The sequence below is a fragment of the Abramis brama genome (assembly GCF_963993115.1).
Source record: "Abramis brama genome assembly, chromosome: 11".
Taxonomy (NCBI): domain Eukaryota; kingdom Metazoa; phylum Chordata; class Actinopteri; order Cypriniformes; family Leuciscidae; genus Abramis; species Abramis brama.
In genome coordinates this window covers 29802394-29830265 of record NC_139973.1, presented here as the reverse complement: position 1 = coordinate 29830265, position 27872 = coordinate 29802394, and the positions used below count along the sequence as shown (strand labels likewise).

The following is a 27872-nucleotide window of genomic DNA, read 5'->3' as shown; positions in this document are numbered from 1 at the left end:
AAGACAAGTAATATTTTCTGTCTTTTATATATATATATATATATATATATATATATATATATATATATATATATATATATAAATATAGCTGCGAGCAGCGATTACGGGCCAAAGCCGGCGGCACGCCACCCCGGTGCCTTTAGGTAACTAAAGGCGCCGGGGTTGCGGTGCCACCGGCTTGGGCCCGTAATCGCTGCTCGCAGCTATATTTAGGGCCCGAGCACCGATGGTGTGAGGACCCTCTTGGAATTGCTCCGTTTATTATTATTATTATTAGGGCCCGAGCACCGATGGTGAGAGGACCCTATTGTTTTTGCTCCGTTTATTATTATTCTTCTTCTCCAAAGTGAATCGCTTTTTAGAGGGCCTAAACATGCTCGAAAACTCATGAAACTTTGCACACGCTTCAGAAGTGGTGAAAATTTACGTGTGATATGGTTTTCAAAATTGGGTGGGGCAAATTCGGTAAATTATTGCCCCCACATTTTGCCCCGGCTCCTGGTTTCACTTACAGGTATGAAATTTGGTACATACATGTAATGACCCAATACCTACAAAAAAGTCTCTTGGAGCATAGCCCTAAACACAACAGGAAGTCAGCTATTTTGAACTTCCTCTCAGATTTTGGGCATTTTTCGCCATTTCCTGATGTTGTACTTTAACGAACTCCTCCTACAGTTTTGATCTGATCCTCCTCAAATTTGGTGAGTGTAATCTTAAGGCCTTTGCGACGTTAAATTGCGAAGATCTTGAGTTTTCGTCGAAGGGTCTGCCCTCGGCGGCCTGACAAACATACACCCAATTTCGGCCTTATGGTGATTTATGCATGATCAGATAAGTTCTCTGTCAATATTGCTTGCAGTTCCGATGTTGCTAGGCAACCACAGACAGCCTGCAGTAACTCAGGAATACGCTGTCCAATCTGCCCCAAACTTCACATGTTTGATAAAAGTCCTGTCCTGAACACATGACCATGCTCATATTTGGTTATAGCAATAGCGCCACCTGCTGGTAGCAGGAAGTGTGGCAAATACAAAACGTGCTCGAAAAATCATGAAACTTTGCACACGCTTCAGAAGTGGTGAAAATTTACATGTGATATGGTTTTTAAAAATTGGGTGGGGCAAAATGGCTTAATTATTGCCCCTACATTTTGCCCCGGCTCTACGTTTCACGTACAGGTATGAAATTTTGGACATACATGTAATGACCAAATACCTACAAAAAAGTCTCTTGGAGCGTAGCCCTAAACACAACAGGAAGTCAGCTATTTTGAACTTCCTCTCAGATTTTGTGCAGTTTTTGCCATTTCCAGACGTTGTACTTTAACGAACTCCTCCTACAGTTTTGATCTGATCCTCTTCAAATTTGGTGAGTGTAATTTTAAGGCCTTTGTGACGTTAAATTGCGAAGATCTAGAGTTTTCGTCGAAGGGTGTGCCCTCGGCGGCCTGACAAATGTTCACCCAATTTCGGCCTTCTGGTGATATATGCATGATCAGATAAGTTCAATATTAATGTTGCTTGCAGTTCCGATGTTGCTAGGCAACCACAGACAGCCTGCAGTAACTCAGGCATACAATTTCCAATCTGTCCCAAACTTCACATGTTTGATAAGAATCCTGTCCTGAACACATGACCATGCTCATATTTGGTTATAGCAATAGCGCCACCTGCTGGTAGCAGGAAGTGTGGCAAATACAAAACATGCTCGAAAAATCATGAAACTTTGCACACGCTTCAGAAGTGGTGAAAATTTACGTGTGATATGGTTTTCAGAATTGGGGGGGGGCAAATTCGGTAAATTATTGCCCCCACATTTTGCCCCGGCTCCTGGTTTCACGTACAGGTATGAAATTTGGTACATTGACCCAATACCTACAGAAAAGTCTCTTGGAGCATAGCCCTAAACACAACAGGAAGTGAGCTATTTTGAACTTCCTCCTAGATTTTGGGCATTTTTCGTAATTTCCTGATGTTGTACTTTAACGAACTCCTCCTACAGATTTGATCTGATCCTCTTCAAATTTGGTGAGTGTAATCTTAAGGCCTTTGTGACGTTAAATTGCGAAGATCTTTAGTTTTCGTCGAAGGGTGTGCCCTCGGCGGCCTGACAAATGTTCACCCAATTTCGGCCTTCTGGTGATATATGCATGATCAGATAAGTTCAATATTAATGTTGCTTGCAGTTCCGATGTTGTTAGGCAACCACAGACAGCCTGCAGTAACTCAGGCATACAATTTCCAATCTGTCCCAAACTTCACATGTTTGATAAGAGTCCTGTCCTGAACACATGACCATGCTCATATTTGGTTATAGCAATAGCGCCACCTGCTGGTAGCAGGAAGTGTGGCAAATACAAAACATGCTCGAAAAATCATGAAACTTTGCACACGCTTCAGAAGTGGTGAAAATTTACATGTGATATGGTTTTCAAAATTGGGTGGGTCAAAATGGCTTACTTATTGCCCCTAAATTTTGCCCCGGCTCGACGTTTCACGTACAGGTATGAAATTTGGTACATACATGTAAGGACCCAATACCTACAAAAAAGTCTCTTGGAGCGTAGCCCTAAACACAACAGGAAGTGAGCTATTTTGAACTTCCTCTCAGATTTTGGGCAGTTTTTGCCATTTCCTGATGTTGTACTTTAACAAACTCTTCCTACAGTTTTGATCTGATCCTCTTCAAATTTGGTGAGTGTAATCTTAAGGCATTTCCTAAAGGCGCCGGGTGGCGGTGGCAGGGGTGCGAGGGCCCTTTTCATCGCTGCTTGCAGCTTTAATTAGGGCCCAAGCCCTGAAAGGGCGAAGGCCCTATTGTTTTCGTTAGGATTATTTTTATTATTAGGGCCCAAGCCCTGAAAGGGCGAAGGCCCTATTGTTTTCGGTAGGATTATTTATTAGGGCCCAAGCCCTGAAAGGGCGAAGGCCCTATTGTTTCCGGTAGGATTATTTTTCTTTTTCTTTTTTATTAGGGCCCAAGCCCTGAAAGGGCGAAGGCCCTATTGTTTTCGTTAGGATTATTATTATTATTATTATTATTATTATTATTATTATTATTATTTTGTCAACCTTTCGGGCACTTTTGGGGCCCTTAACATGCTCGAAAACTCTTGAAATTTTGCACACACGTCAGAACCCGCGGCCATCAGGGCCGGACTGAAGCTGGTACCCGGGCGTGGCAGGGGGGCTCGACAGCGCCCCCTGGAACGGGATCCAAACACGTGTCCATAAATCAAACACGCTTGCATGTAATAATATGAAACTCGGTACACATATAGATCTCATTGGGCCGAACAACTTTCGTGCTCTAAGTTTTACGCCAGCCAAACAGGAAGTTGGCTATTTAGCGTTGTTTGGAAACGCATGCTGTGGAATTTAATGTACTCCTCCTAGGGAATTCATCGATTCGCCTCCAAACTCGGTGTGCATGAAGTCAAGACATTGAGGATGCTAAATTGCGGACGGATTTTTGATATCTCGAACGGTTTGGCCGTGGCGAGGAAACAAATTTATGGCGAAAAAATGAAACAGGAAGTGTGTTATAACTTCTGCATACATTAACTGATCTTGATGAAACTTCAGCAGTGTGTTCGTTGTAAGAGGCCGATCACATGGATGTGACTATTGTGAGTCAAAGTTATAGCGCCACCAACAGGCAGCAGGAAGTACATCACTTTCAAAATGCTTTGAAATCAGTGTCTTATTTTTACCCGATTTGCTTCAAACTTTATGCGTACAATGTAGACACACGGCAGATGTAAACCTGTGAAAGGATTATTGATATCTTAGATACTGTTGCCGTGGCAACGCATCAAACTTTAATATTATTTTTTGATGCTTTTGAGACTCTTAACATACTTGAAATTGCATGAAACTCAACAGACATCACATTTATTAGCCCGTAGACATGTGCAAAGTTTCAGAAACGGGCGTGGTGGAATGGCTCAGTAGCGCCACCTTTAGTCAAAAATGGGGGCTTAGTTTTTCCTAGAATCACAAAACTTGGTATGTGTATTGTTCTCATCAAGACGGACAACTTTCTAATTTACATGAACCATCTCCGACCAACAGGAAGAGAGATATTTTGGTTTGAATGTGGATTTTCTGAAGAATTTTCTCTCCCTCTCTCTGTGTCTGTGTGTGTGTGAGGGGAGGGGGGGATTTGACTATTGCTTTTATATTGTTAATCAAGGTTTCAGGGGCTTTTGGGGTCCTTAACGTGCTCAAAAACTCTTGAAACTTTGCACACAGGTCAGAACCCACGGCCATCAGGGCCGGGCTGAAGCTGGTACCCGGGCGTGGCTGGGGGGCTCAACAGCGCCCCCTTGAACGGGGTTCTAAAACTTGATCCATATATCAAACACGCTCGCATGAATTAATATGAAACTCGGTACACATATAGATCTCATCGGGCCGAACAACTTTACCCCGGTCAAGTTTTACGCCAGCCCAACAGGAAGTCGGCTATTATGGGTTGTTTGGAAAACGCTTGCTGTGGAATGTGAAATACTCCTCCTAGAAAATTCACCGTGTCCCCTTCAAACTCGGTGTGCATGTAGTCAAGACTTTGAGGATGCTAAATTGCGGACGGATTTTTGATATCTCGAACGGTTTGGCTGTGGCGAGGAATCGAATTTATGGCGAGAAAAGAGAAACACGGAAGTGGAATAACTTCTGCATACATTAACTGATCTTGATGAAACTTCAGCAGTGTGTTCGTGGTAAGAGGCCGATCAGATGGATGTAGCTATTGTGAGTCAAAGTTATAGCGCCACCAACTGGCAGCAGGAAGTGTGTCACTTTCAACATGCTTTTGACAAAAGTGGGGGGGTTAGTTTTAACTACAGTAAAGAAAAAACAGTTTGTATATTGTTCTCATCAAGCCGGACAACTTTCTAATTTACATTCAATAGCTCTGGCCATCAGGAAGTCAGATATTTTGGTCTGAATGTGAATTTTTTTGCAAAATCAGCCTCTGAATTTTTAGCCACTCCTCTTAAACTATTTATTTTATTCGTACCAAACTTTTTCAACATGATGAAACTACATTAAATATGCTAAATTGTGAATGGATAATAAATATCTCAAATGGTTTTGCTATGGCGAGGGATTAAAGTAATGTCCAAAAAGGAAACACTAAAAATCTTCTAAATATGTAATTATATACCATTTATTTCTATATAAAAGAATACAAATATCACAACTAAACCCATTTTATTCTGTTTTTGCAATTCAAGAAGAATGAAAAAGTTAAAACAGGCTATTTAGTGCTATTTGGTTCAACAAAAAAGCAAACATAGGGCTATACTGCCCTCTTGTGTCCAAAAGGACATCAAAATAGTATATAAAACTTTTTACCAGGTAGGCCAATATTGTATTTAAATATACATTTATTAGGTATGTGTCTGAGGATATTTTCCCACCGGTTAATCGACGTGTGACACGAGTAGGTGCTTTTAAATCGCTAATATAATAGTGAAAGAAAAATAATGATAATGTTGCACACACAAATCACACACATGTGGGAAAGAATGATGCTTTTAAACAACACTAAACCGCCATTAGGTGTCGCCAGGCATCCATCTTAATAAGCGAGTCATTGATTCATTCGTTCAAACGATTCGTTCGAATGAGTCGATCATGATTAAGACAGATGTTTATGGATTGATCATTCAATCTTTGAGTCAACCGATTCGTTAAAAATGCTGAATCGTTCAGTTATGAGAAAACACGTGATGGTTCTGCCGTGATCTTTGTTTAACTATTTTCGCTGCTGAAACAGAACAAAAACAGTCAACATTGAATCTAAAATGTAAGTGACTTAATTGTAACTGTTTATTAACCTGTTGTATGAAATCTAGGGGTGGGAGAAAAAATGTATTCTTAGATGCATCGCGATGCGGACGTGGACGATTCTGAATCGATTCACAAATGTCAAAAAATCGATTCTCTAAAAAAATATTTTTCTAATAACGTAATATTGACGGAAGGCAAAAGGCGGAACTCTAAGCGGACGTGCGTGCAGTCTGTGGCGCGCACATAACAGAGAAGTTTCTTCTGCTCACCAAGGCTGCATTTATTTGATTAAAAATACAAACAAAAACAGTAATATTGTAAAATATTATTCCAATTTAAAACGGCTGCTTTCTATTTTAATATATTTTAAACTGTTATTTATTCCTGTGATCAAAGCTGAGTTTTCAGCATCATTACTCCAGTCGTCACTGTCACATGATCCTTCAGAAATTATTCTAATATGATGATTGATACTCAAGAAACATTCATTATTATTTTAAATGTCGAAAACAGTTGTGTACAGTCTTTGATGAATAGAAAGTTCAAAAGAACAGCATTTATCTGAAATCTAAAGCTTTTGTAACGTTAAACACTTAAGTTTTGGGTTAGTAATAATTACAATTTTATTTTTGGGGGAAATAAATAAAATAAATCAGTACTTTTATTTATGAAGGATGAGTTAAACTGATCAACAGTTACAGTAAAGACATTTATAATGTTAAAAATATATATATTTGAAATATATGCTGTTCTTTTGAACTTAACATTCATCAAAGCATTTTGAAAAAAAAAATCTGTACACAACTGTTTTCAACATTGAAAATAATAATGAATATTTATTGAGCATCAATCATCATATTAGTATGATTTCTGAAGGATCATGTGACACTGAAGACTGGAGTAATGATGCTGAAAACTCAACTTTGATCACAGAAATGAATTACTATGTAAAATATTTAAAAATTGAAAACAGCTGTTTTAAATTGGAATAATATTTCACAATATTACTGTTTTTGTTTGTATTTTTAATCAATAAATGCAGCCTTGGTGAGCAGAAGAGACTTCTCCTAAAAACATTAAAAATCTTACTGACCCCAAACTTTTGAACAATAATATATATATATATATATATATATATATATATATATATATATATATATATATACATATATATGTATGTGTGTGTATGTATGTATGTATGTATGTATGTATATATATATATATATATATATATATAAATATAGCTGCGAGCAGCGATGGAGGGCCCAAGCCGGCGGTACCGCCACCCCGGTGCCTTTAGGTAACTAAAGGCACCGGGGTTGCGGTGCCACCGGCTTGGGCCCGTAATCGCTGCTCGCAGCTATATTTATATATATATATATATATATATATATATATATATATATATATATATATATATATATATATTTATTATTATTTTTTTGCCTTTTTGCCACTTTTGGGGCCCTTAACATACTCAAAAACTCTTGAAATTTTGCACACACGTCAGAACCCGCGGCCATCAGGGCCGGACTGAAGCTGGTACCCGGGCGTGGCAGGGGGGCTCGACAGCGCCCCCTGGAATGGTGTCCGAAAACTTGGTCCATAAATCAAACACGCTTGCATATAATAATATGAAACTCGGTAGACATATATATCTCATCGGGCCGAACAACTTTCGTGCTCTAAGTTTTACAAAAGCCCAACAGGAAGTCAACTATTATGGGTTGTTTGAAAAACGCATCCTCTGGAATTTGAAATACTCCTCCTAGAAAATTCGTCCAATCGCAACCAAACTCGGAGTGCATGAAGACAAGACATTGAGGATGCTAAATTGCGGACGGATTTTTGATATCTCAAACGGTTTGGCCGTGGCGAGGAATCGAATGTATGGCGAGAAAAGAGAAACAGGAAGGGTGTTATAACTTCTGCATACATTGACTGATCTTGATAAAACTTCAGCAGTGTGTTCATGGTAAAAGGCCGATCACATGGATGTGACAATTGTGAGTCAAAGTTATAGCGCCACCAACTGGCAGCAGGAAGTGTGTCACTTTCAAAATGCTTTGAAATCCCCCTCTTATATTTACCCGATTTGCTTCAAACTTTATGTGTATAATGTAGACACACGGCAGATGTAGACCTGTGAAAGGATTATTGATATCTTAGATACTGTTGTCGTGGCAACGCATCAAACTTTAATATTATTTTCAGATGCTTTTGAGACTCTTCACATGCTTGAAAATGCATGAAACTCCACAGACACATCACATTTATTATCCAGTAGACATGTGCAAAGTTTCAGAAACGGGCGTGGTGGAATGGCTCAGTAGCGCCACCTTTAGTCAAAAATGGGGGCTTAGTTTTTCATAGAATTACAAAACTTGGTATGTATATTGTTCTCATCAAACCGGACAACTTTCTAATTTACAGTTATTAGCTCAGACCATCAGAAAGTCAGATATTTTGGTTTGAATGTGGATTTTCTGGAGAATTCTCTCTCTCTCTCTCTGTCTCTTGTATGTGTGTGTTTGTGTGTGTGTGTGGAGGGGGTGGGGGGGATTTGTCTCTTCCATTTAATCTTTGTTTTTCAAGGTTTCAGGGGCTTTTGGGGCCCTAAACATGCTCAAAAACTCTTGAAACTTTGCACACAGGTCAGAGCCCACGGTCATCAGGGCCGGGCTGAAGCTGGTACCCGGGCGTGGCAGGGGGGCTCAACAGCACCCCCTTGAACACGGTCTGAAAACTTGGTCCATATATCAAAAACTCTTGCATGAATTAATATGAAACTCGGTACACATATAGATCTCATCGGGCCGAACAACTTCCGCACTCTAAATTATTAGCTCCGCCCAACAGGAAGTCTGCTATTATGGGTTGTTTGAAAAACGCATGCTGTGGAATTTGATGTACTCCTCCTAGAGAATTCATCCACTCGCCTCCAAACTCGTTCAACATGAAGTCAAGACATTGAGGATTCTAAATTGCAGATGGATTTTTGATATCTCGAACGGTTTGGCCGTGGCGAGGAAACGAATTTATGGCGAGAAAAGAGAAACACGAAGTGTTATAACTTCTGCATACATTAACTGATCTTGATGAAACTTCAGCAGTGTGTTCATGGTAAGAGGTCAGATGGATGTAACTATTGTGAGTCAAAGTTATAGCGCCACCAACTGGTAGCAGGAAGTGTGTCACTTTCAAAATGCTTTTGACAAAAGTGGGGGGGTTACTTTTACCCACAGTTACAAAAATCAGTACGCATATTGGTCTCATCGAGCCGGACAACTTTCTAATTTACAGTCATTAGCTCCGAGCAACAGGAAGTCAGATATTTTGGTTTGAATGTGGATTTTTTTGGATATGTCAGACTCTGAGTTTTTAGTTACTCCTCCTAAGTGGTTTATTTTATTCACACCAAACTTTTTCAACATGATAAAAATACATTAAAGATATATATATATACACACAGTACAGGCCAAAAGTTTGGACACATTACTATTTTTAATGTTTTTGAAAGAAGTTTCTTCTGCTCATCAAGCCTGCATTTATTTGATCAAAAATAATACAGAAAAAAATGTAATATTGTGATATATTATTACAATTTAAAATAATTGGTTTTCAATTTATTATACTTTAAATTATCATTTATTTCGGTGATGCAAAGCTGAATTTTCAGGATCATTACTCCAGTCTATCAAATGATCCTTTAGAAATCATTCTAATATGATGATTCATTATCAAAGTTGGAAACAGTTCTGCTGCTTAATATTTTTTCATAACCTGTGATACTTTTTTAGGATACTTTGATGAATAAAAAAAAAAGAAAAAAAAGAAGCAAATGTTTTCAAGATAGAAATCTTTTATAACAACAATATACACTACTGGTCAGTAATTTGGGGTCAGTAATTTTTTTCTTTATTTTTTTTTAAATAAATCAATTTTATTCAGCAAGGATGTGTTAAATTGATAAAAAGTGATAATAAAGAAGATTTATATAAAAAAAATTTTTTTTTTATTTTGAATAAATGCAGTTCTTTTTAACCTTTTATTCATCAAATATATTAGGCAGCAGAACTGTTTCCAACACTCATAATAAATCAGAACATTAGAATGATTTCTAAAGGATCATGTGATTGACTGGATGTCACATGTGACACTGAAGACTGGAGTAATGATCCTGAAAATTCAGCTTTGCATCACCGAAATAAATGATAATTTAAAGTATAATAAATTGAAAACCAATTATTTTAAATTGTAATAATATATCACAATATTACATTTTTTTCTGTATTTTTGATCAAATAAATGCAGGCTTGATGAGCAGAAGAAACTTCTTTCAAAAACATTAAAAATAGTAATGTGTCCAAACTTTTGGCCTGTACTGTATATATATATATATATATATATATATATATATATATATATATATATATATATATATAAATATAGCTGCGAGCAGCGATGAAGGGCCAAAGCCGGCGGCACCGCCACCCCGGTGCCTTTAGATAACTAAAGGCATCGGGGTTGCGGTGCCACCGGCTTGGGCCCGTAATCGCTGCTCGCAGCTATATTTATTATTATTATTCTTATTTTTCTGTCAACCTTTCGGGCACTTTTGAGACCCTTAACGTGCTCGAAAACTCTTGAAACTTTGCACACAGGTCAGAACCCGCGGCCATCAGGGCCGGGCTGAAGCTGGTACCCGGGCGTGGCAGGGGGGCTCAACAGCGCCCCCTTGAACGGGGTCCGAAAACTTGGTCCATAAATCAGACACGCTTGCATGTAATAATATGAAACTCGGTACATATATAGATCTCATCGGGCCGAACAACTTTCGTACTTTTACTTTTTACGCCAGCCCAACAGGAAGTCAGCTATTAAGGGTTGTTTGGAAACGCATGGTCTGGTATTTGAAACACTTCTCCTAGGGAATTCACCCGATCGCCACCAAACTCGGTGTGCATGAAGTCAAGGCATTGAGGATGAAAAATTGCCAGGGGATTTTTGATATCTCGAACGGTTTGGCCGGGGCAAGGAAACAAATTTATGGCGAATAATGGAAACAGGAAGTGTGTTATAACTTCTGCATACATTAACTGATCTTGATGAAACTTCAGCAGTGTGTTCGTTGTAAGAGGCCGATCACATGGATGTGACTATTGTGAGTCAAAGTTATAGCGCCACCAACTGGCAGCAGGAAGTGTGTCACTTTCAAAATGCTTTGAAATCACCCTCTTATTTTTATCCGATTTGCTTCAAACTTTATGTGTATAATGTAGACACACGGCAGATGTAGACCTGTGAAAGGATTATTGATATCTTAGATACTGTTGCCGTGGCAACGCATCAGACTTTAATATTCTTTTCGGATGCTTTTGAGACTCTTCACATGCTTGAAAATGCATGAAACTCGACAGACACATCACATTTATTAGCCAGTAGACATGTGCAAAGTTTCAGAAATGGGCGTGGTGAGGGGCTCAGTAGCGCCACCTTTAGTCAAAAAAGGGGGCTTAGTTTTTCATAGAATTACAAAACTTGGTATGTATATTGTTCTCATCAAACCGGACAACTTTCTAATTCACAGTCATTAGCTCAGACCATCAGAAAGTCAGATATTTTGGTTTGAATGTGGATTTTCTGGAGTATTTTCTCTCTCTCTCTGCGTCTCTGTGTGTGTGTGTGTGTGGAGGGGGTGGGGGGGATTTGTCTATTCCATTTAATCTTTGTTTTTCAAGGTTTCAGGGGCTTTTGGGGCCCTTAACATGCTCAAAAACTCTTGAAACTTTGCACACAGGTCAGAGCCCACAGTCATCAGGGCCGGGCTGAAGCTGGTACCCGGGCGTGGCAGGGGGGCTCAACAGCGCCCCCTTGAACACGGTCTGAAAACTTGGTCCATATATCAAAAACTCTTGCATGAATTAATATGAAACTCGGTACACATATAGATCTCATGGGGCTGAACAACTTCCGCACTCTAAGTTATTAGCTCCGCCCAACAGGAAGTCGGCTATTATGGGTTGTTTGAAAAACGCATGCTGTGGAATTTGATGTACTCCTCCTACAGAATTCATCCACTCGCCTCCAAACTCGGTCAGCATGAAGTCAAGACATTGAGGATTCTAAATTGCGGATGGATTTTTGATATCTCAAACGGTTTGGCCATGGCGAGGACACGAATTTATGGCGAGAAAAGAGAAACACAAAGTGTTATAACTTCTGCATACATTAACTGATCTTGATGAAACTTCAGCAGTGTGTTCGTGGTAAGAGGCCGATCAGATGGATGTAACTATTGTGAGTCAAAGTTATAGCGCCACCAACTGGTAGCAGGAAGTGTGTCACTTTCAAAATGCTTTTGACAAAAGTGGGGGGGTTACCTTTACCCACAGTTACAAAAATCAGTACGCATATTGGTCTCATCGAGCCGGACAACTTTCTAATTTACAGTCATTAGCTCCGAGCAACAGGAAGTCAGATATTTTGGTTTAAATGTGGATTTTTTGGATATGTCAGACTCTTGAGTTTTTAGCTACTCCTCCTAAGTGGTTTATTTTATTCACACCAAACTTTTTCAACATGATAAAAATACATTAAAGATATATATGTATATATATATATATACAGTATATATATATAAATATAGCTGCGAGCAGCGATGAAGGGCCAAAGCCGGGGGCACCGCCACCCCGGTGCCTTTAGGTAACTAAAGGCACCGGGGTGGCGGTGCCACCGGCTTGGGCCCGTAATCGCTGCTCGCAGCTATATTTATTATTATTTTTTTTTTTTTTCTACTTCTCGGGCACTTTTGGGGCCCTTAACGTGCTCGAAAACTCTTGAAACTTTGCACACAGGTCAGAACCCGCGGCCATCAGGGCCGGGCTGAAGCTGGTACCTGGGCGTGGCAGGGGGGCTCGACAGCGCCCCCTGGAACGGGATCCGAACACTTGTCCATAAATCAAACACACTTGCATGTAATAATATGAAACTCAGAATACATATAGATCTCATCGGGCCGAACAACTTTCGTGCTCTAAGTTTTACGCCAGCCCAACAGGAAGTCGGCTATTATGGGTTGTTTGGAAACGCATGCTGTGGAATTTAATGTACTCCTCCTAGGGAATTCATATAATCGCCTCCAAACTCGGTCAGCATGAAGTCAAGACATTGAGGATGCTAAATTGCGGACGGATTTTTGATATCTCGAACGGTTTGGCCGTGGCGAGGAAACGAATTTATGGCGAATAATGGAAACAGGAAGTGTGTTATAACTTCTGTATACATTAACTGATCTTGATGAAACTTCAGCAGTGTGTTCGTTGTAAGAGGCCGATCACATGGATGTGACTATTGTGAGTCAAAGTTATAGCGCCACCAACTGGCAGCAGGAAGTGTGTCACTTTCAAAATGCTTTGAAATCACCCTCTTATTTTTATCCGATTTGCTTCAAACTTTATGTGTATAATGTAGACACACGGCAGATGTAGACCTGTGAAAGGATTATTGATATCTTAGATACTGTTGCCGTGGCAACGCATCAAACTTTAATATTCTTTTCGGATGCTTTTGAGACTCTTCACATGCTTGAAAATGCATGAAACTCGACAGACACATCACATTTATTAGCCAGTAGACATGTGCAAAGTTTCAGAAATGGGCGTGGTGAGGGGCTCAGTAGCGCCACCTTTAGTCAAAAATGGGGGCTTAGTTTTTCCTAGAATCACAAAAATCGGTATGTATATTGTTCTCATCGAGCCGGACAACTTTCTAATTCACAGTCATTAGCTCAGACCATCAGAAAGTCAGATATTTTGGTTTGAATGTGGATTTTCTGGAGAATTTTCTCTCTCTCTCTCTGTCTCTGTGTGTGTGTGTGTGGAGGGGGTGGGGGGGATTTGTCTATTCCCCATTTAATCTTTGTTTTTCAAGGTTTCAGGGGCTTTTGGGGCCCTTAACATGCTCAAAAACTCTTGAAACTTTGCACACAGGTCAGAGCCCACGGTCATCAGGGCCGGGCTGAAGCTGGTACCCGGGCGTGGCAGGGGGGCTCAACAGCACCCCCTTGAACACGGTCTGAAAACTTGGTCCATATATCAAAAACTCTTGCATGAATTAATATGAAACTCGGTACACATATAGATCTCATCGGGCCGAACAACTTCCGCACTCTAAATTATTAGCTCCGCCCAACAGGAAGTCTGCTATTATGGGTTGTTTGAAAAACGCATGCTGTGGAATTTGATGTACTCCTCCTACAGAATTCATCCACTCGCCTCCAAACTCGGTCAGCATGAAGTCAAGACATTGAGGATTCTAAATTGCGGATGGATTTTTGATATCTCAAACGGTTTGGCCGTGGCGAGGAAACGAATTTATGGCGAGAAAAGAGAAACACGAAGTGTTATAACTTCTGCATACATTAACTGATCTTGATGAAACTTCAGCAGTGTGTTCGTGGTAAGAGGCCGGTCAGATGGATGTAACTATTGTGAGTCAAAGTTATAGCGCCACCAACTGGTAGCAGGAAGTGTGTCACTTTCAAAATGCTTTTGACAAAAGTGGGGGGGTTACTTTTACCCACAGTTACAAAAATCAGTACGCATATTGGTCTCATCGAGCCGGACAACTTTCTAATTTACAGTCATTAGCTCAGAGCAACAGGAAGTCAGATATTTTGGTTTGAATGTGGATTTTTTGGATATGTCAGACTCTGAGTTTTTAGTTACTCCTCCTAAGTGGTTTATTTTATTCACACCAAACTTTTTCAACATGATAAAAATACATTAAAGATATATATATATATATATATATAACACGCTTGCATGTAATAATATGAAACTCAGTACACATATAGATCTCATCGGGCCGAACAAATTTCGTGCTCTAAGTTTTACAAAAGCCCAACAGGAAGTCGGTTATTATACGTTGTTTGGAAAACGCATACAATGGAATGTGAAATACTCCTCCTAGGGAATTCATCCGATCGCCACCAAACTCGGTGTGAATGAAGTCAAGACATTGAGGATGAATTCTTGCGAACTGATTTTTGATATCTCGAACGGTTTGGCCGTGGTGAGGAAACAAATTTATGGGGAATAATGGGACACAGGAAGTGTGTTATAACTTCTGCATACATTAACTGATCTTGATGAAACTTCAGCAGTGTGTTCGTTGTAAGAGGCCGATCACATGGATGTGACATTTGTGAGTCAAAGTTATAGCGCCACCAACTGGCTGCAGGAAGTTTGTCACTTTCAAAATGCTTTGAAGTCACTCTCTTATTTTTACCCGATTTGCTTCAGATTTTATGTGTATAATGTAAACACACGGCAGATGTAGACCTGTGGAAGGATTATTGATATCTTAGATACTGTTGCCGTGTCAACGCATCAAACTTTAATATTCTTTTCGGATGCTTTTAAGACTCTTAGCATGCTTCAAATAGGATGAAACTCGACAGACACATAACACTTATTAGCCAGTAGACATGTGAAAAGTTTCAGAAACGGGCGTGGCTCAACAGCGCCCCCTTGAACGGGGTCTGAAAACTTGGTCCATATATCAAACACGCTTGCATGAATTAATATGAAACTCGGTACACATATAGATCTCATCGGGCTGAACAACTTTCCCTGGTCAAGTTTTACGCCAGCCCAACAGGAAGTCGGCTATTATGGGTTGTTTGAAAAACGCATGCTGTGGAATTTGATGTCCTCTTCCTAGAGAATTCATCCAATCGCCTCCAAACTCGGTCCGCATGAAGTCAAGACATCGAGGATGCTAAATTGCGGACTGATTTTTGATATCTCGAACGGTTTGGTCGTGGCGAGGAAACGAATTTATGGCGAGAAAAGAGAAACACGAAGTGGTATAACTTCTGCACACATTAACTGATCTTGATGAAACTTCAGCAGTGTGTTCGTGGTAAGAGGCCGATCAGATGGATGTAACTATTGTGAGTCAAAGTTATAGCACCACCAACTGGTAGCAGGAAGTGTGTCACTTTCAAAATGCTTTTGACAAAAGTGAGGGGGTTAATTTTATGTACAGTCACAAAAATCAGTACACATATTGGTCTCATCGAGCCGGACAATTTTCTAATTTTCAGTCATTAGCTCCGAGCAACAGGCAGTCAGATATTTTGGTTTGAATGTGGATTTCTTTGCAAAATCAGCCACTGAATTTTTACCCACTCCTCTTAAGTGGTTTATTTTATTCCCACCAAACTTTTTCAACATGATGAAAATACATTAAAGATGTTAAATTGTAAACAGATAATAAATATCTCAAACGGTTTTGCTATGGTGAGGGATTAAAGTAATGTCAAAAAAGGAAATCTTATCTTCTAAAAATGTAATTATACACCATTTATTTCTATATAAAATTATACAAATATCAGAACTAAACCCATTTTATTCTTTTTTTTTTCAATTTAATAATTGTTTAAGTTTAAAAACATCCAGAATGTTTTTTTAGTCCAAAAAATAAATAAATTATGTCATTCATAGTGCTATACTGCCCTCTTGTGTTCAAAGTCAGGTTGGCCTATTGTATCTATATATATCTATATATATCTATATATATATTTTTTTTACATATATGTATATATATATATATATATATATATATATATATATATATATGTATATATATGTATATATATATATATATATATATATATATATATATATATCTTTTTTGTTCTATATATATATATATATATATATATATATATATCTTTTTTGTTATATATATATATATATATATATATATATATATCTTTTTTGTTATATATATATATATATATATATATATATATATATAAATATAGCTGCGAGCAGCGATGGAGGGCCCAAGCCGGTGACACCGCCACCCCGGTGGCTTTAGTGTAACTAAGGCCCTGTTTACACGAGAACGCTCGCGGGTGAAAACGTAAAAATATTTTATCAGATGTGCCTTTCGTTTAGACGGCGACGGCGTTTTCGGGGCTTAAAAACGCAAAAAAGTGAAACCACCCTCCAGAGTGGAAATCTTAAAAACACTCCACCGTCGCGTTTCCATCTAAATGGTAAAAACGCAAAAGTTTGCTAGACAGTGAAGGCACCGATCAGTGCTTCACATTGCCACCTAGCCGCCTGGAGTGCATACTACATTGAATTTCACACACTTTTGCGTCACCATATGCACGCAGATTTCCCCCCGATAACGCTCGTCTAAACGCAGAATAAAAAGTGATCACTTTTGCGTTTTCTCTTCAGATCGTTTCCGTGTAAACGTAGCCTAAATGCACCAGGGTGGCGGTGCCACCAGCTTGGGCCCGTAATCACTGCTTGCAGCTATATTTTGTAATTAGTTCTGGTAGCATTTCTCCTATGTTCTCCTGAGTGTTTAGATAATAAAGACTGTGTTCTTGAATCTTCTTCGTCTTTGTGCGTTTACCACTATTGTTACAAGGACAAAGAAAAATGGCTATTTTCTTTATCTGAGGTAATATACTACCAAAGTTAGAATTAATCGTTGAATTTATTTAAATTAATGTGTTGCTGATGTACTGTCTTTGACATGTATAGGACTCTAATAATGCAGACAGAATTTCAGAATCCAGCCATTAAAATGGAATTTACTGTGCAGAATTAGCAAAATTCTGGATTACATTATTAAGTCAATATTAGTACTGTACATTAATCAAATTAAAATCACGATATAGACTAGTGCCTGTGATTAAACCACAACATGACTGCTATTTAAATATGTCTGCATGTTCTGTGTTTGATTCTGAGTGAATGATTGGTACAGTTTTGTCTACTACACCCAGTATTCTAAAAACTATAGGTGAAAAGTACCTGGACAACCTACGATTTTCGCAGAGATTCCAGAGGGTGCATCTGATTGACAGTTTACCATCCCACGGGACCAAGGGAGAGAAGTTGTGATAGGTGGAGAAGCGATACAACTGGTGCCATACAGGTCACATGACAGTGTGTACCTATTATGGCAGTATGCAATTTTGGACACATCTACACGTCCATGATCATATAGAGGTTCATATTTAACAATAATATATGGGGACACGCCACCTGAACTTAATTAATTAATCTCCAGATCTGCTCTGTTAGTTCACTTCACATGCCTTTCACCATAACTGTGTTCGAAATTGCCCCTGTGGTGAGGGGGACATGGTTCAGTGAGGTCTGCACTGAGAAAGAGAGCTGGGAGACGAGCGGTGAGTAAGTAAGTCAAGTACATAATGACAACCACCTGTGTCTAGTTGCAGTAATTGGCGCGGAGAGACCGCTTAAAGCCAATGAGGAACGGTAGCTGGGTGAGAGGAGACAGACTGAGGACTCGTGGGTGCAGTGAATGCTCTGGAGAGCTGTGACAGTTTTTGTTATTGGAGAAAAGAGTTTATGCGTAGCGCAGTGTGCACGTCTTTATGTTGGATTTGTGCCCAGATCAATAAAAACCCACGATCCTCAGTAACGCCGACCCTGACTTCTTCCTTCCCTTCAACGAACATTATTACACTGGTGACGAAACCCGGGAGGAAGAATTGTGCCGTCACCATCATGCAAACTCCGTCAGCCACGCCATTTGCGGACATTTGTGGACCAGATCTTCAACCAGGTAGTTCATCGCCCGACTGCCCATAAAGATGGCAGTGGGTCCAGTGCCACTGTCCCACGTCGGTGGACTCGGCCTTCCAACTGGCGGAGGACCAGATGGTGGCATGCCCCAGGGTAGGCGAACCCCTTCCATCTGTTCCTCTCTCTCTTCTCCCTCTCTCTCTCGACCTGTCCCGTTTCCCAGGACCTGCAGGAACCTTCCACCGAGAGCTCAAACCCGATGGAGGAGTGGAGGAGGTGGAGAGTTATCAGCTGGCCTGTGGGCTCCCTCATGCGGGGCCGATGTCCAGCCCCCTTCCTCCGCTCTCTCCGTGTCAATACCTTGACCCACTTTGTGCCACGGCGGCAGGGAAATCTGGCAGGCCTGTTGCCGTTGCGTGGTCCTGGGGCATTTTATCGACAGGTGACGGAGGTGGGGACCCTGGTCCAGGTCCTGGACGCACCGCAGGCTGCCCTCGATCAGGCTGGGTTGTACTAAATACCTGTGATTATTAAGGGGGTTACTTATCAAGCTTTGGTGGATTCAGGATGTAACCAAACATCCATTTATTAAAGCTTGATTCAACCTTCTGCATGGTTTCGGTAAGGTGTGTGCACGGGGATGTGGTAAAATATCCCGTAATGCCTGTCACTATTCAATTTAGGGGAAAAAATCATAATGTAGAGGTCTCGGTTAGTCCACACCTCAGACATCCGCTAATTCTGGGAACAAATTGGCCAGCATTTAGTCATTTATTGCGGTTTCCTGGTACCAACATGGATGTCCAGTCCTGCTCTTGGAGGACCAATGTCTAGCAGAGTTTAGCTCCAATCCTAATTAAACACACTTGAACTAATCAAGGGAATCAGCTAATCAAGGTCTTCAGGATCACTACAAACATCCAAGTGTGTTGGGGCAGGTTGAAGCTAAACTCTGTAAGACATTGGCCCTCCAGGAGCAGGATTGCTCACTGACATCATATTCAAATCAATCTTTTTGTCTCTGCTACCAGTTAATAGTTATACATATATATCCCAACTTTCTACGGTGACCTGGAGGGGACATGTTCGGTTCACTTAGTTTTGTCGTGGCCAAGAGATATTAATTCGAACGTCATATTAACTTGTGGGAATGTGATCATAAGTCGTGGCCACAAGATAATTTTGTCAAGGACATCCTTATATTGTGGCCATGCGATGTAAAGTCGTGGCCTCGAGATCCTATGTTGAGGGAACGACATCTATTATCATGGCCATGAGTTAAATGCATAAACAACCTGTGCGACCATAGCAACCTGGAATTATCAGAAATGGATAGGCCTATAATAATATTTATTTTTAAATAAGAAAAAGTGCGGAATTAAGAAATTATTATATTAACATACAACAATATTCCCTCAACATAGGATTTCGAGGCCACGACTTTACATCATGTGGCCACAGGATTTCGTTACCTCGACAAAATGATCTAGTGGCAAAACTAAGTGAACCGATCATGTCCCCTCCAGGTCACCGTACTTCCTGAATGTGAGGCCAGAATGCCCAAACTGAAAGCCATGTGAGAGGAGGCAGTGGCTCTACTGCACTGTGACTGGGTCATTACCCTGTCAAACAAAGATCTCTGAGTGAGTTGCTAGTGCTCAGCTCAGTTAAATTAAACCTGACACATACAGTGTTCACCAAGGATTTGTTGAAAAGATTGTGACGTTTAATATTAATACATAATAGCTGAATAATAGTTAGTGTAGTACTAGTAGCACAGTAAATCTACAATAAATATGCTTTGCTGTTTTATAGTTATAATTATAGTTGGAACAATGAAAAAAATATATATTTTGAAATAAATATGAAAATATTTAAAGGGGTGGTTGATTATGATCTAACTTTAGTTAGTGTGTAATGTTGCTGTTAGCATAAACAACATCTGCAAAGTTATGACGCTCAAAGTTCAAAGCAAAGGGAGATATTTTCTTTTACAGAAATGGCTTTTTAAGAACTACAACAAACAGCTGGTAGGGACTACAATGAGCTTCTTCAAGGGTTAGTGACATCACTAACCCTAAAATTGACATAAACCCCGGTAATTGGAGCTGCTAACACATGAGCTCTTGAATCTCCACCTGCAACTTATTTGCATTTAAAGGGACACATACAAATACGGGGCGTTTTTGCACACCCTCAAAAAGTGACTATTTTAACATGCTATAAAAAATATATGTGGGGTATTTTGAGCTAAATCTTTACATACACACTCTGGGGACATCAGAGACTTATTTTACATCTTGTGAAAGGGGCATTATAGGACCCCTTTAAGCATTGGTTATTTCTTTATAGTGTAGTCCTAAGAAAATTATGTTTCATTAACCCGGAAACAGTGTGAACAAATGAAATGTAACATGATATTACTCTGAACAACAACAACAACAACAAAACAGACTGATTAATGTCCAATGTGGTTGCTGGGAGAGATGTGTGGTGGGAGCCTTCATAAAGCTCTTAATAGATGGACAGTTTATTCTCAGGGTAAAAAATAAATAAACATACATCCCCATGACCCCACATCCCTCTACCACTTTTAACCAAACCTCCTCCTCCCCAGTGAGAGTGATCAGTACATCTGGGATGGAATATTCTCTATCTCTCTTTTTGACTAAATTAAGTTCTGGAATTAATGAACTGAAAGATCTATACTGAAGGTTGAAGGAAGGAGGCTGGGGGAAGGGAGGTTTTATTATCCAGTATACACAACAGGGACAATCCCCCTTGAGCAACCTGAGGTTAAATGTATTGCTCAAGGGACATTAATAGTAGATGAGCTCAGAGTGTCAGACTAATGGATCCTTAAAAAAAAAAAAAAAAAAACATCTCTTTGTCTGGATACTGTATTTTACATATAATTTTGTAAAAAAAAACAAATAAGCTTTACAGCTTATTATTGGAAAGGGTTTAAAAACAATGTTTTCCATGCTTGTTCAGTGAACCATAAACAATTATTGCACATGCACCTGTGGACCAGTCCATAAGACACTATAACAGTTTACAGGCGGTAGACAATTAAGGTCACAATTGTTACAATAATTTAGGACACTGAACAGACTGACTCTGAAGGGTCCCTGCTCACCTGTGTGAACATGCCATTGATTGCAAATGTGGCCAGAGCAATAAACTGCAATGTTTGTAATGTAAAGATGCTATAGGGTGGGGTGGTCCCCCTTGGCAGAAATCACAGACCAAGGGGTTAATGGAGCAGAGATAAGGGGGCACACAGTGACCGAGGTGGCTGGGCCAGAATGAAATTGTATTAAAGCATAAGTTCTTCTTTGGCGAAATTACATTTCTTTAATAGCCTAAACCAGGGGTCGGCAACCTATATGGCACACATAGGGGTAATTGCTAGCATGTGAGCAAAAGCAAGAGATGTGTAGGTATGTGTTTAATTCAGATGAAGTACATTGCACCTACACACAGATCTACAAGGATATCATACATCATAGTAACACAGCTTGTTTTATTACGTAAGGAGCTATAAATATGATTAAAGTGTGAGATTTAAAATACGCAAGATAATGAAAGTGCACAGCTCTGAAAGCATGAACGCTGTGCATCACACGCACACAAAAGTTCTGACTGACAGCTTACAGCATGTTCCGCTATTTGTTGCACTTATCTTTGAGAAAAAACAAAGTTAATGGTATACATTTCAGAGATATAAAGTATGTAAAGTCCCATTAAAAATTCCACACACATCGCGATGACGGTGATGCATGTGCAAACTCCATTCATGCTGGTCGCTTCATGTGTTTCAAGTAGCTCAGTATCTCTTCAGCAAGTTGATGCGCAAACTGCCGCAAATGAAATTTAAATGTTCAGTGTCGCACCCTGAAGCTCAACACACAGTTGTCTTCATTTAAAATAGTGAGACTAAATTATATTACCAGTGCTGATGCTGCTCTCTCTCCCATTGCGGTCTTTGATCTTGAAATTAGCTGAGGATAAATAAAATGAACCCCATTCTGTAGCTTTCGTTGACATGAGCTCAGTTGAATAAGTATGTTTATCATACTGCTAATAATGTTGTTAATGTTACACAAACCATGTTCCTGTTCGCCAACTCAGACAGACAGCTGCCTTCTAACAATCATCAGAAATGCTTTGGACAACTTAGAACGCCAGTGGAGAAAGGCACATAGTTTATCATTGTAATATACATCATACACCCGCTATATTGCTAAATCTACATGATTTTTCATATTTTTCAATTTGCACATGGTTTGTCTTAAAGCATATTAAAATCACCACATAGACATATAACATTCAAAACTTGATTTTCACCACAGGGGGACTTTAAGCTTGTGTAAGCAATCTTATGTTCTTTTGTGTTTTATATAATGACCACTAGGAGGTGCTCTAGGCATATGTTTTCTTTGATTGTTTTTCTCTGAAGAGATATTACATTGTTGTTGAAAACGAAAAATAGTGAGGCATGTTTGTTGCTTTTTACCATGAAATGAGAGTTCAGTGTCTTTATTAAAATCAACACATTAAGGATGTATCTCTCATTCACCGTGACCCACCAGCAAGTTTTGGAATGTTTTTACTTTACCTGCAGCGTCTGCGGATATAACCGCGATCCACACATCACAAGTTTATGTTTACTTAAGATATAACCGACTGTGTTTACTAGGATGTTTGCCAAGGCTGGCATTTTGACATAATTTCATATGCATTTGTCCATTCAAGCACAAAAAGAAGCGAAAAAGAACTTGCTCTCTGTGTGCGCTACAGATGTGTGTGCACAGAAAACTTCACTCATTACGCAATTACAGAAATGCGTCTTTTTTGCTCAAGTGTTGCATTGATACATCATGTCGTTAGTCATTTGATCGATGTATCAATCGATATCTATGTATTGTTACACCCCTAATTAGGAAATTACCATTTGTTTGATGACTGAGATTTAAGTTTTGTAAAGCTTTCAGCATAGTAGCTGAAGAAAGGGGATGAGGGGATTGTGTCTACAAAGAGCAATAAATGGTGATGTGTTGCTGTGAAAGCTGATGGAGAAATTGGATTAATAACACTGGGTTATGGACTTGCCAGGAGCTGAAGGATAGGAGTGTGTGCTGGGACAGATTGAAATTTGGGGGTGGGGTGTATGGAACGAGAAAAAAAAAAAACAGTAGTTCTGCGGCAGAAGGATTTTTTTTTTTTTTTTTTTCAGACACATCAGCATGGAGAAAACCACTGAGACATGAAATGAGAAAAATAATGAAAACTTGACCCCTAATCTGACCATTCTCATTAACTTCAGACCAGGTATCTCACGCTACAAAGCTAGCAGGCATCATCAACATGTTCAGGGGTTGGTTAAGCTAAAACACCACATAAAACTCAACTGCACTAACAAAACCAAACAATTTTATGCAACTGGTTCACAGAATTGCTCCTTCCTCAGAAATGGCAGCCATTAACTCAGCATAAACCTAAGGGACCATTTGCAGCAGTGTCCTTTTAATCTCTAAATTGGCACATACATTAGCAATAACATATAAAATGGGGGTGGGGGAAAGTGGGGACACTGAACCTCTCAGGGTTTTTTTTATCATACCAGCAAAACTCGATATGAGATTCAACACTTGTCACTAATAACACAATATTTTCAACGAGTGAAATTAAAGCGACTATGCACCGTGTACAGTAGGACGGCTTCTTGAACACAACAATCTGGACAAACATACAAGCAGGACAAGACTTCACAAAATAGACTTTACTAAGACAGTTTTAACATGTACTGAGAGTCTGAAAACACCACAGGTAAAGGAAGGCTGAAACAGCAAGGGTGAAACAAAACAACATGTCTGAATAAACAGGCTGTTGTCTGGTAGCACTCACAATCAGTTTTGAAAGGTGACCCTAGATTGTGTGAATGTATTGGAGTGAGTCAGCGCAGTATGCAGCCTTACCTTATCCCTCCTAGCTGCTCTCAATGGAAAGAAACAAGAGAAGAGGAACTTCCCCCAGCTTATCACTGCTGCCAGACACCAGTTCAGCCGGGCCATGGTTGCCTCCTTCTGTCAGTCTTTTGCTGCCTTTAAATCACCCTTTCTATTCTCTTTGTATTCTCCAGGTATTTCCAATAGCAGAGAACTGATGGGAAAACAGATCCCTTTAGCTGCAGAGCAGGTAGCAAGAATTACCCGACTCTTGCTCACACACACGTTACCTTACTCAGTGGATGCTGCAGCATTCTGTCTGTTGAAGGAGGATGAAGAGGAAAGAGGGAGGGTGTGAGAGAAAAAAAGCAGGGAGAGTGAGGGAGAGAGAGAGGGACATGCAGTGGGAAAAACTAGAAATAGCAGAAAGGCAAGTTGCTTTTGATGAGGAGGAGGTAGAAAATGAGAAAGATGTTTGAGAAGAAACTGAATGTGTGCAAGAGAGGAATGGGCTTTGGAAGGAGAAAACATTTCCGTGATTAACAGGAAAAAAAGAGAGCATAATCTTAAGAAAAGAAATGAAATTAGGAGGCAGGATAAGATACAGAAAGGATGGAGTGAAAGAGAGGGAGAACACAAGAGGGAGACTGAGTGAGGAAGGCAGAAATAAACGGAATTGCAGTCTCTGAATGTCATCACACAGCCGCACACGCACAGACACATGCACGCACTCTCACACGAGGCTATACGAAGAAGGGGGGACAAAAAACGTGCCGTGTGCAACTGGGTTTCTGTGGAAGCGTTGCTGTGTTTTCTTTTGAGTTCATATGTGTGCCTGTGTGAATGCATGTGGGAGCTCTGTGTAAAAGCTCTCTGGTGTCAAGTGCTCATCCAACTGCAGGTGCACCGCACCACTGCAGAGTCGCCACGCTTCACTAACAAACGTACCCTCACACTGCATAGAGGGGGGTGGGGGTGGGATTAATAGAGAGCAAGCAGAGACCGAGAGAAAAAGAGATGCCAAAAATTGCAGAGAGGAAAAAGCAGAAATGGGGGAAGAGATACAATGTTCATGTATGTTCATACATACATTCATACTCACTCTATTTTTCCCCCCACATTTTTTTTTTAAAACTAATTCCTATTGCATATATTTTCTCCAAAAATAAAATAAAAAATCTGGCACTACTGAACACCATAGCATCAAAACATAAGAAAATATATGTGAGCGAGTGCTGCAGATGCTTTTTAACACAGCTGCAGGGTCTATTTTATCCAAGCAAAATCCATCATTAAAAAACAACAGACTCCCATAATCACTGTGCCGCCATATTGACTGTGCTGTCATATTCAGTTTGAACGTAGAGTGCCTTTTTTTTTTTTTTTTAAATGAACAGACCCTGTGCCAGATCTGAGAAACATAAATCTCCCAAGCTCCCTTGCTAATAAAGCTCCCTGTCACCATAGTCTAGATGACATATACCACAAATTTGCATTGCAGATCTGAATTGATCTTATTCACTTTTTTACAGATTTCTTTGGGGGCTTGAGAAATGTGCTTCATCAAATGGATGAAGATTACTGAAACAAAAGTTTTGGGAGAAGCATACTCATCTTATGGTGCCAATCACAACACATGAGTAGGCATATATTACACAGTGACCTCTCACGCTACTTTTTGTGTTGCACTCATATTCCCTTCCCACATTCTTAACGCAACTAAGATTATCACTGAGCTCAAGAGAAGCATGAGACGTGTCACTTAAGAACTAATTTGTGTAATTCAGTTTGCTTTATTTTTGAGCTGCTGATTTATTTATTTATTTTTTTATCAGACACTGCCTCCCTTGCCTCCTCTGAGAAAATGCCCCAGCTCTATAAATTATATATTTATGTCTGCAATGAGTGTGTAACTGCACATTGCAACCTATGATTTCTGTCCAGCTTATTTTTTTCTATATAAGTAAAATCTACACCAATAATTCTGAGGCAGATTTGAGAAATACCTTTTGCCATCTGCATAATGTCAGGGTTCTGTCACCTCGGTCTAGTGTGTTTCTTGGTTTTGTGACAGAGCCCTGACACTCCTGTATTCTCCTGTCTTTGTCTGTGTGTCTTGTTGTGTTTCTGACTTGTGCTGTGTCAAAACACATCAATGTGAGAAACACTAGCTGCGTGCGTTCATGTTATCTTGTTCAGTGTGAACACAGGGCTTATGAGTGTCTCTCATTAGCTGCATGTTTGTGTCTTGTTCTGTGTAAGCTCATGGCTAGTGATTGGTTATTGTTGGTCATGTGTTTGTGTGTGATTTCATGTTTGATGTATATTGTCTGACCCCGCACATCTTGTTATCTGATTATTGGTTCAGTTTCCCCACCTGCCCTCCCTCTTTACCTGCCTTGTTTGCTGTCCTATTTATTCCCCTTGTGTTTGCTGTCCTGTGCCAGATTGTTGTCGCACATCATTGCATGCTGTTGTTACTCTGCCTGTCTAATGATTCCTGTTGTGTGTGTTTCCTGCTTAGTCAAGTCTAGTCTGTAGTGTTTTCCCCCATGGGGTAGTTTCTGTTTGTGTTTTGTTTTACTTTAATTATTCTTATTTATTTTTATTATTTTAACTTCTTCTATGTAAAGCACTTTGAATTGCCATTGTGTATGAAATGTGCTATATAAATAAACTTACCTTGCCTTGCCTTGCCATAATAAAGCCCATATTCCTTTGCATCCTTGAGTCCTCACTTCAACTCTACCTCAACCCGTGACAGAACGATTTGGCCACAAGAGGACTCAGCAGAGGTATGTGTGTCTTCTTATTTCCATCTCCCAGCCCGCCCCCTTCTGCTTGTCAGTCGATGGAGCGCTATGGCAAGCTCATCTCACTTCGCTAAGGGGAGACAACGATGAAGGAGTTTGCCCACCAATTCGTCATTGCTGTGGAGGGGCTCAACCTAAACAACATGGCGCTCAAGGACATTTTTAATAGCGCCCTGAATGAGCCTGTCAGCGATTGGGAGATGGGAATGCTGGGGTTCTCGTCCTTTTGGGGGTTTGTGGGATTATTTTTTTTTTTTTACAAATGTAGAGGTGAAGGTAGTCTCCCTCCTCTTGGTCCTCCCCCACTTTCCCTCATGAACAGTCAAGTCTCCAGTCCTCTGATGACCCCTTCAGGGAGAGGAGGAAGGAACATGCCTGCCTCATCTGCTACCTACCCAGAAGCTGTTCCCATAGAAGCAGCTATATCCATGCCATCGCCCCGCCAACATAGACAGAGAAATAGAAGGAAGGCTTCATCTATAACGTCAAGTTTGTCGGTTCCTGAATTCCCTGTCATGTCCGAAGAGGTTGCCCTTTCTCTCTATGTCACTGCCCTTGTGTATGTCTGGGCCACTCACACATAATCGGCTCCCAGCCCAGAGGCTTCGTCAGAGCCCGCTGTCTGCCCAGAGGCTTTCCCTGAGCTCGCTGCTTGCCCGGAGTCTTTTTCTGAGCTCACTGTCTGCCCGGAGGCCGTCCCAGCGCCCGCTGCTTGCCTGG

General features: G+C 40.1%; 1 protein-coding gene across 2 annotated transcripts in view; it reads right to left on the bottom strand.

The window, feature by feature from the left end:
• Positions 1–24753, bottom strand: part of LOC311092507 (uncharacterized protein) — an 88830-nt gene extending 64077 nt beyond the window's left edge. The window contains exons 1-2 of one of the 2 annotated variants that reach the window (XM_084129272.1): positions 24635–24753; positions 24370–24553 (exon numbers count right to left, since the gene is read on the bottom strand). In XM_084129272.1, coding sequence (XP_083985398.1) covers positions 24370–24465 — 96 coding nt within the window. In that variant the 5' untranslated portion in view covers positions 24466–24553; positions 24635–24753. Of the gene's footprint in view, positions 1–24369; positions 24554–24629 lie in introns of both variants that reach the window. The other variant, XM_084129271.1, reaches the window with a different exon arrangement.
• Between the last annotated feature and the right edge of the window lie 3119 nt (positions 24754–27872).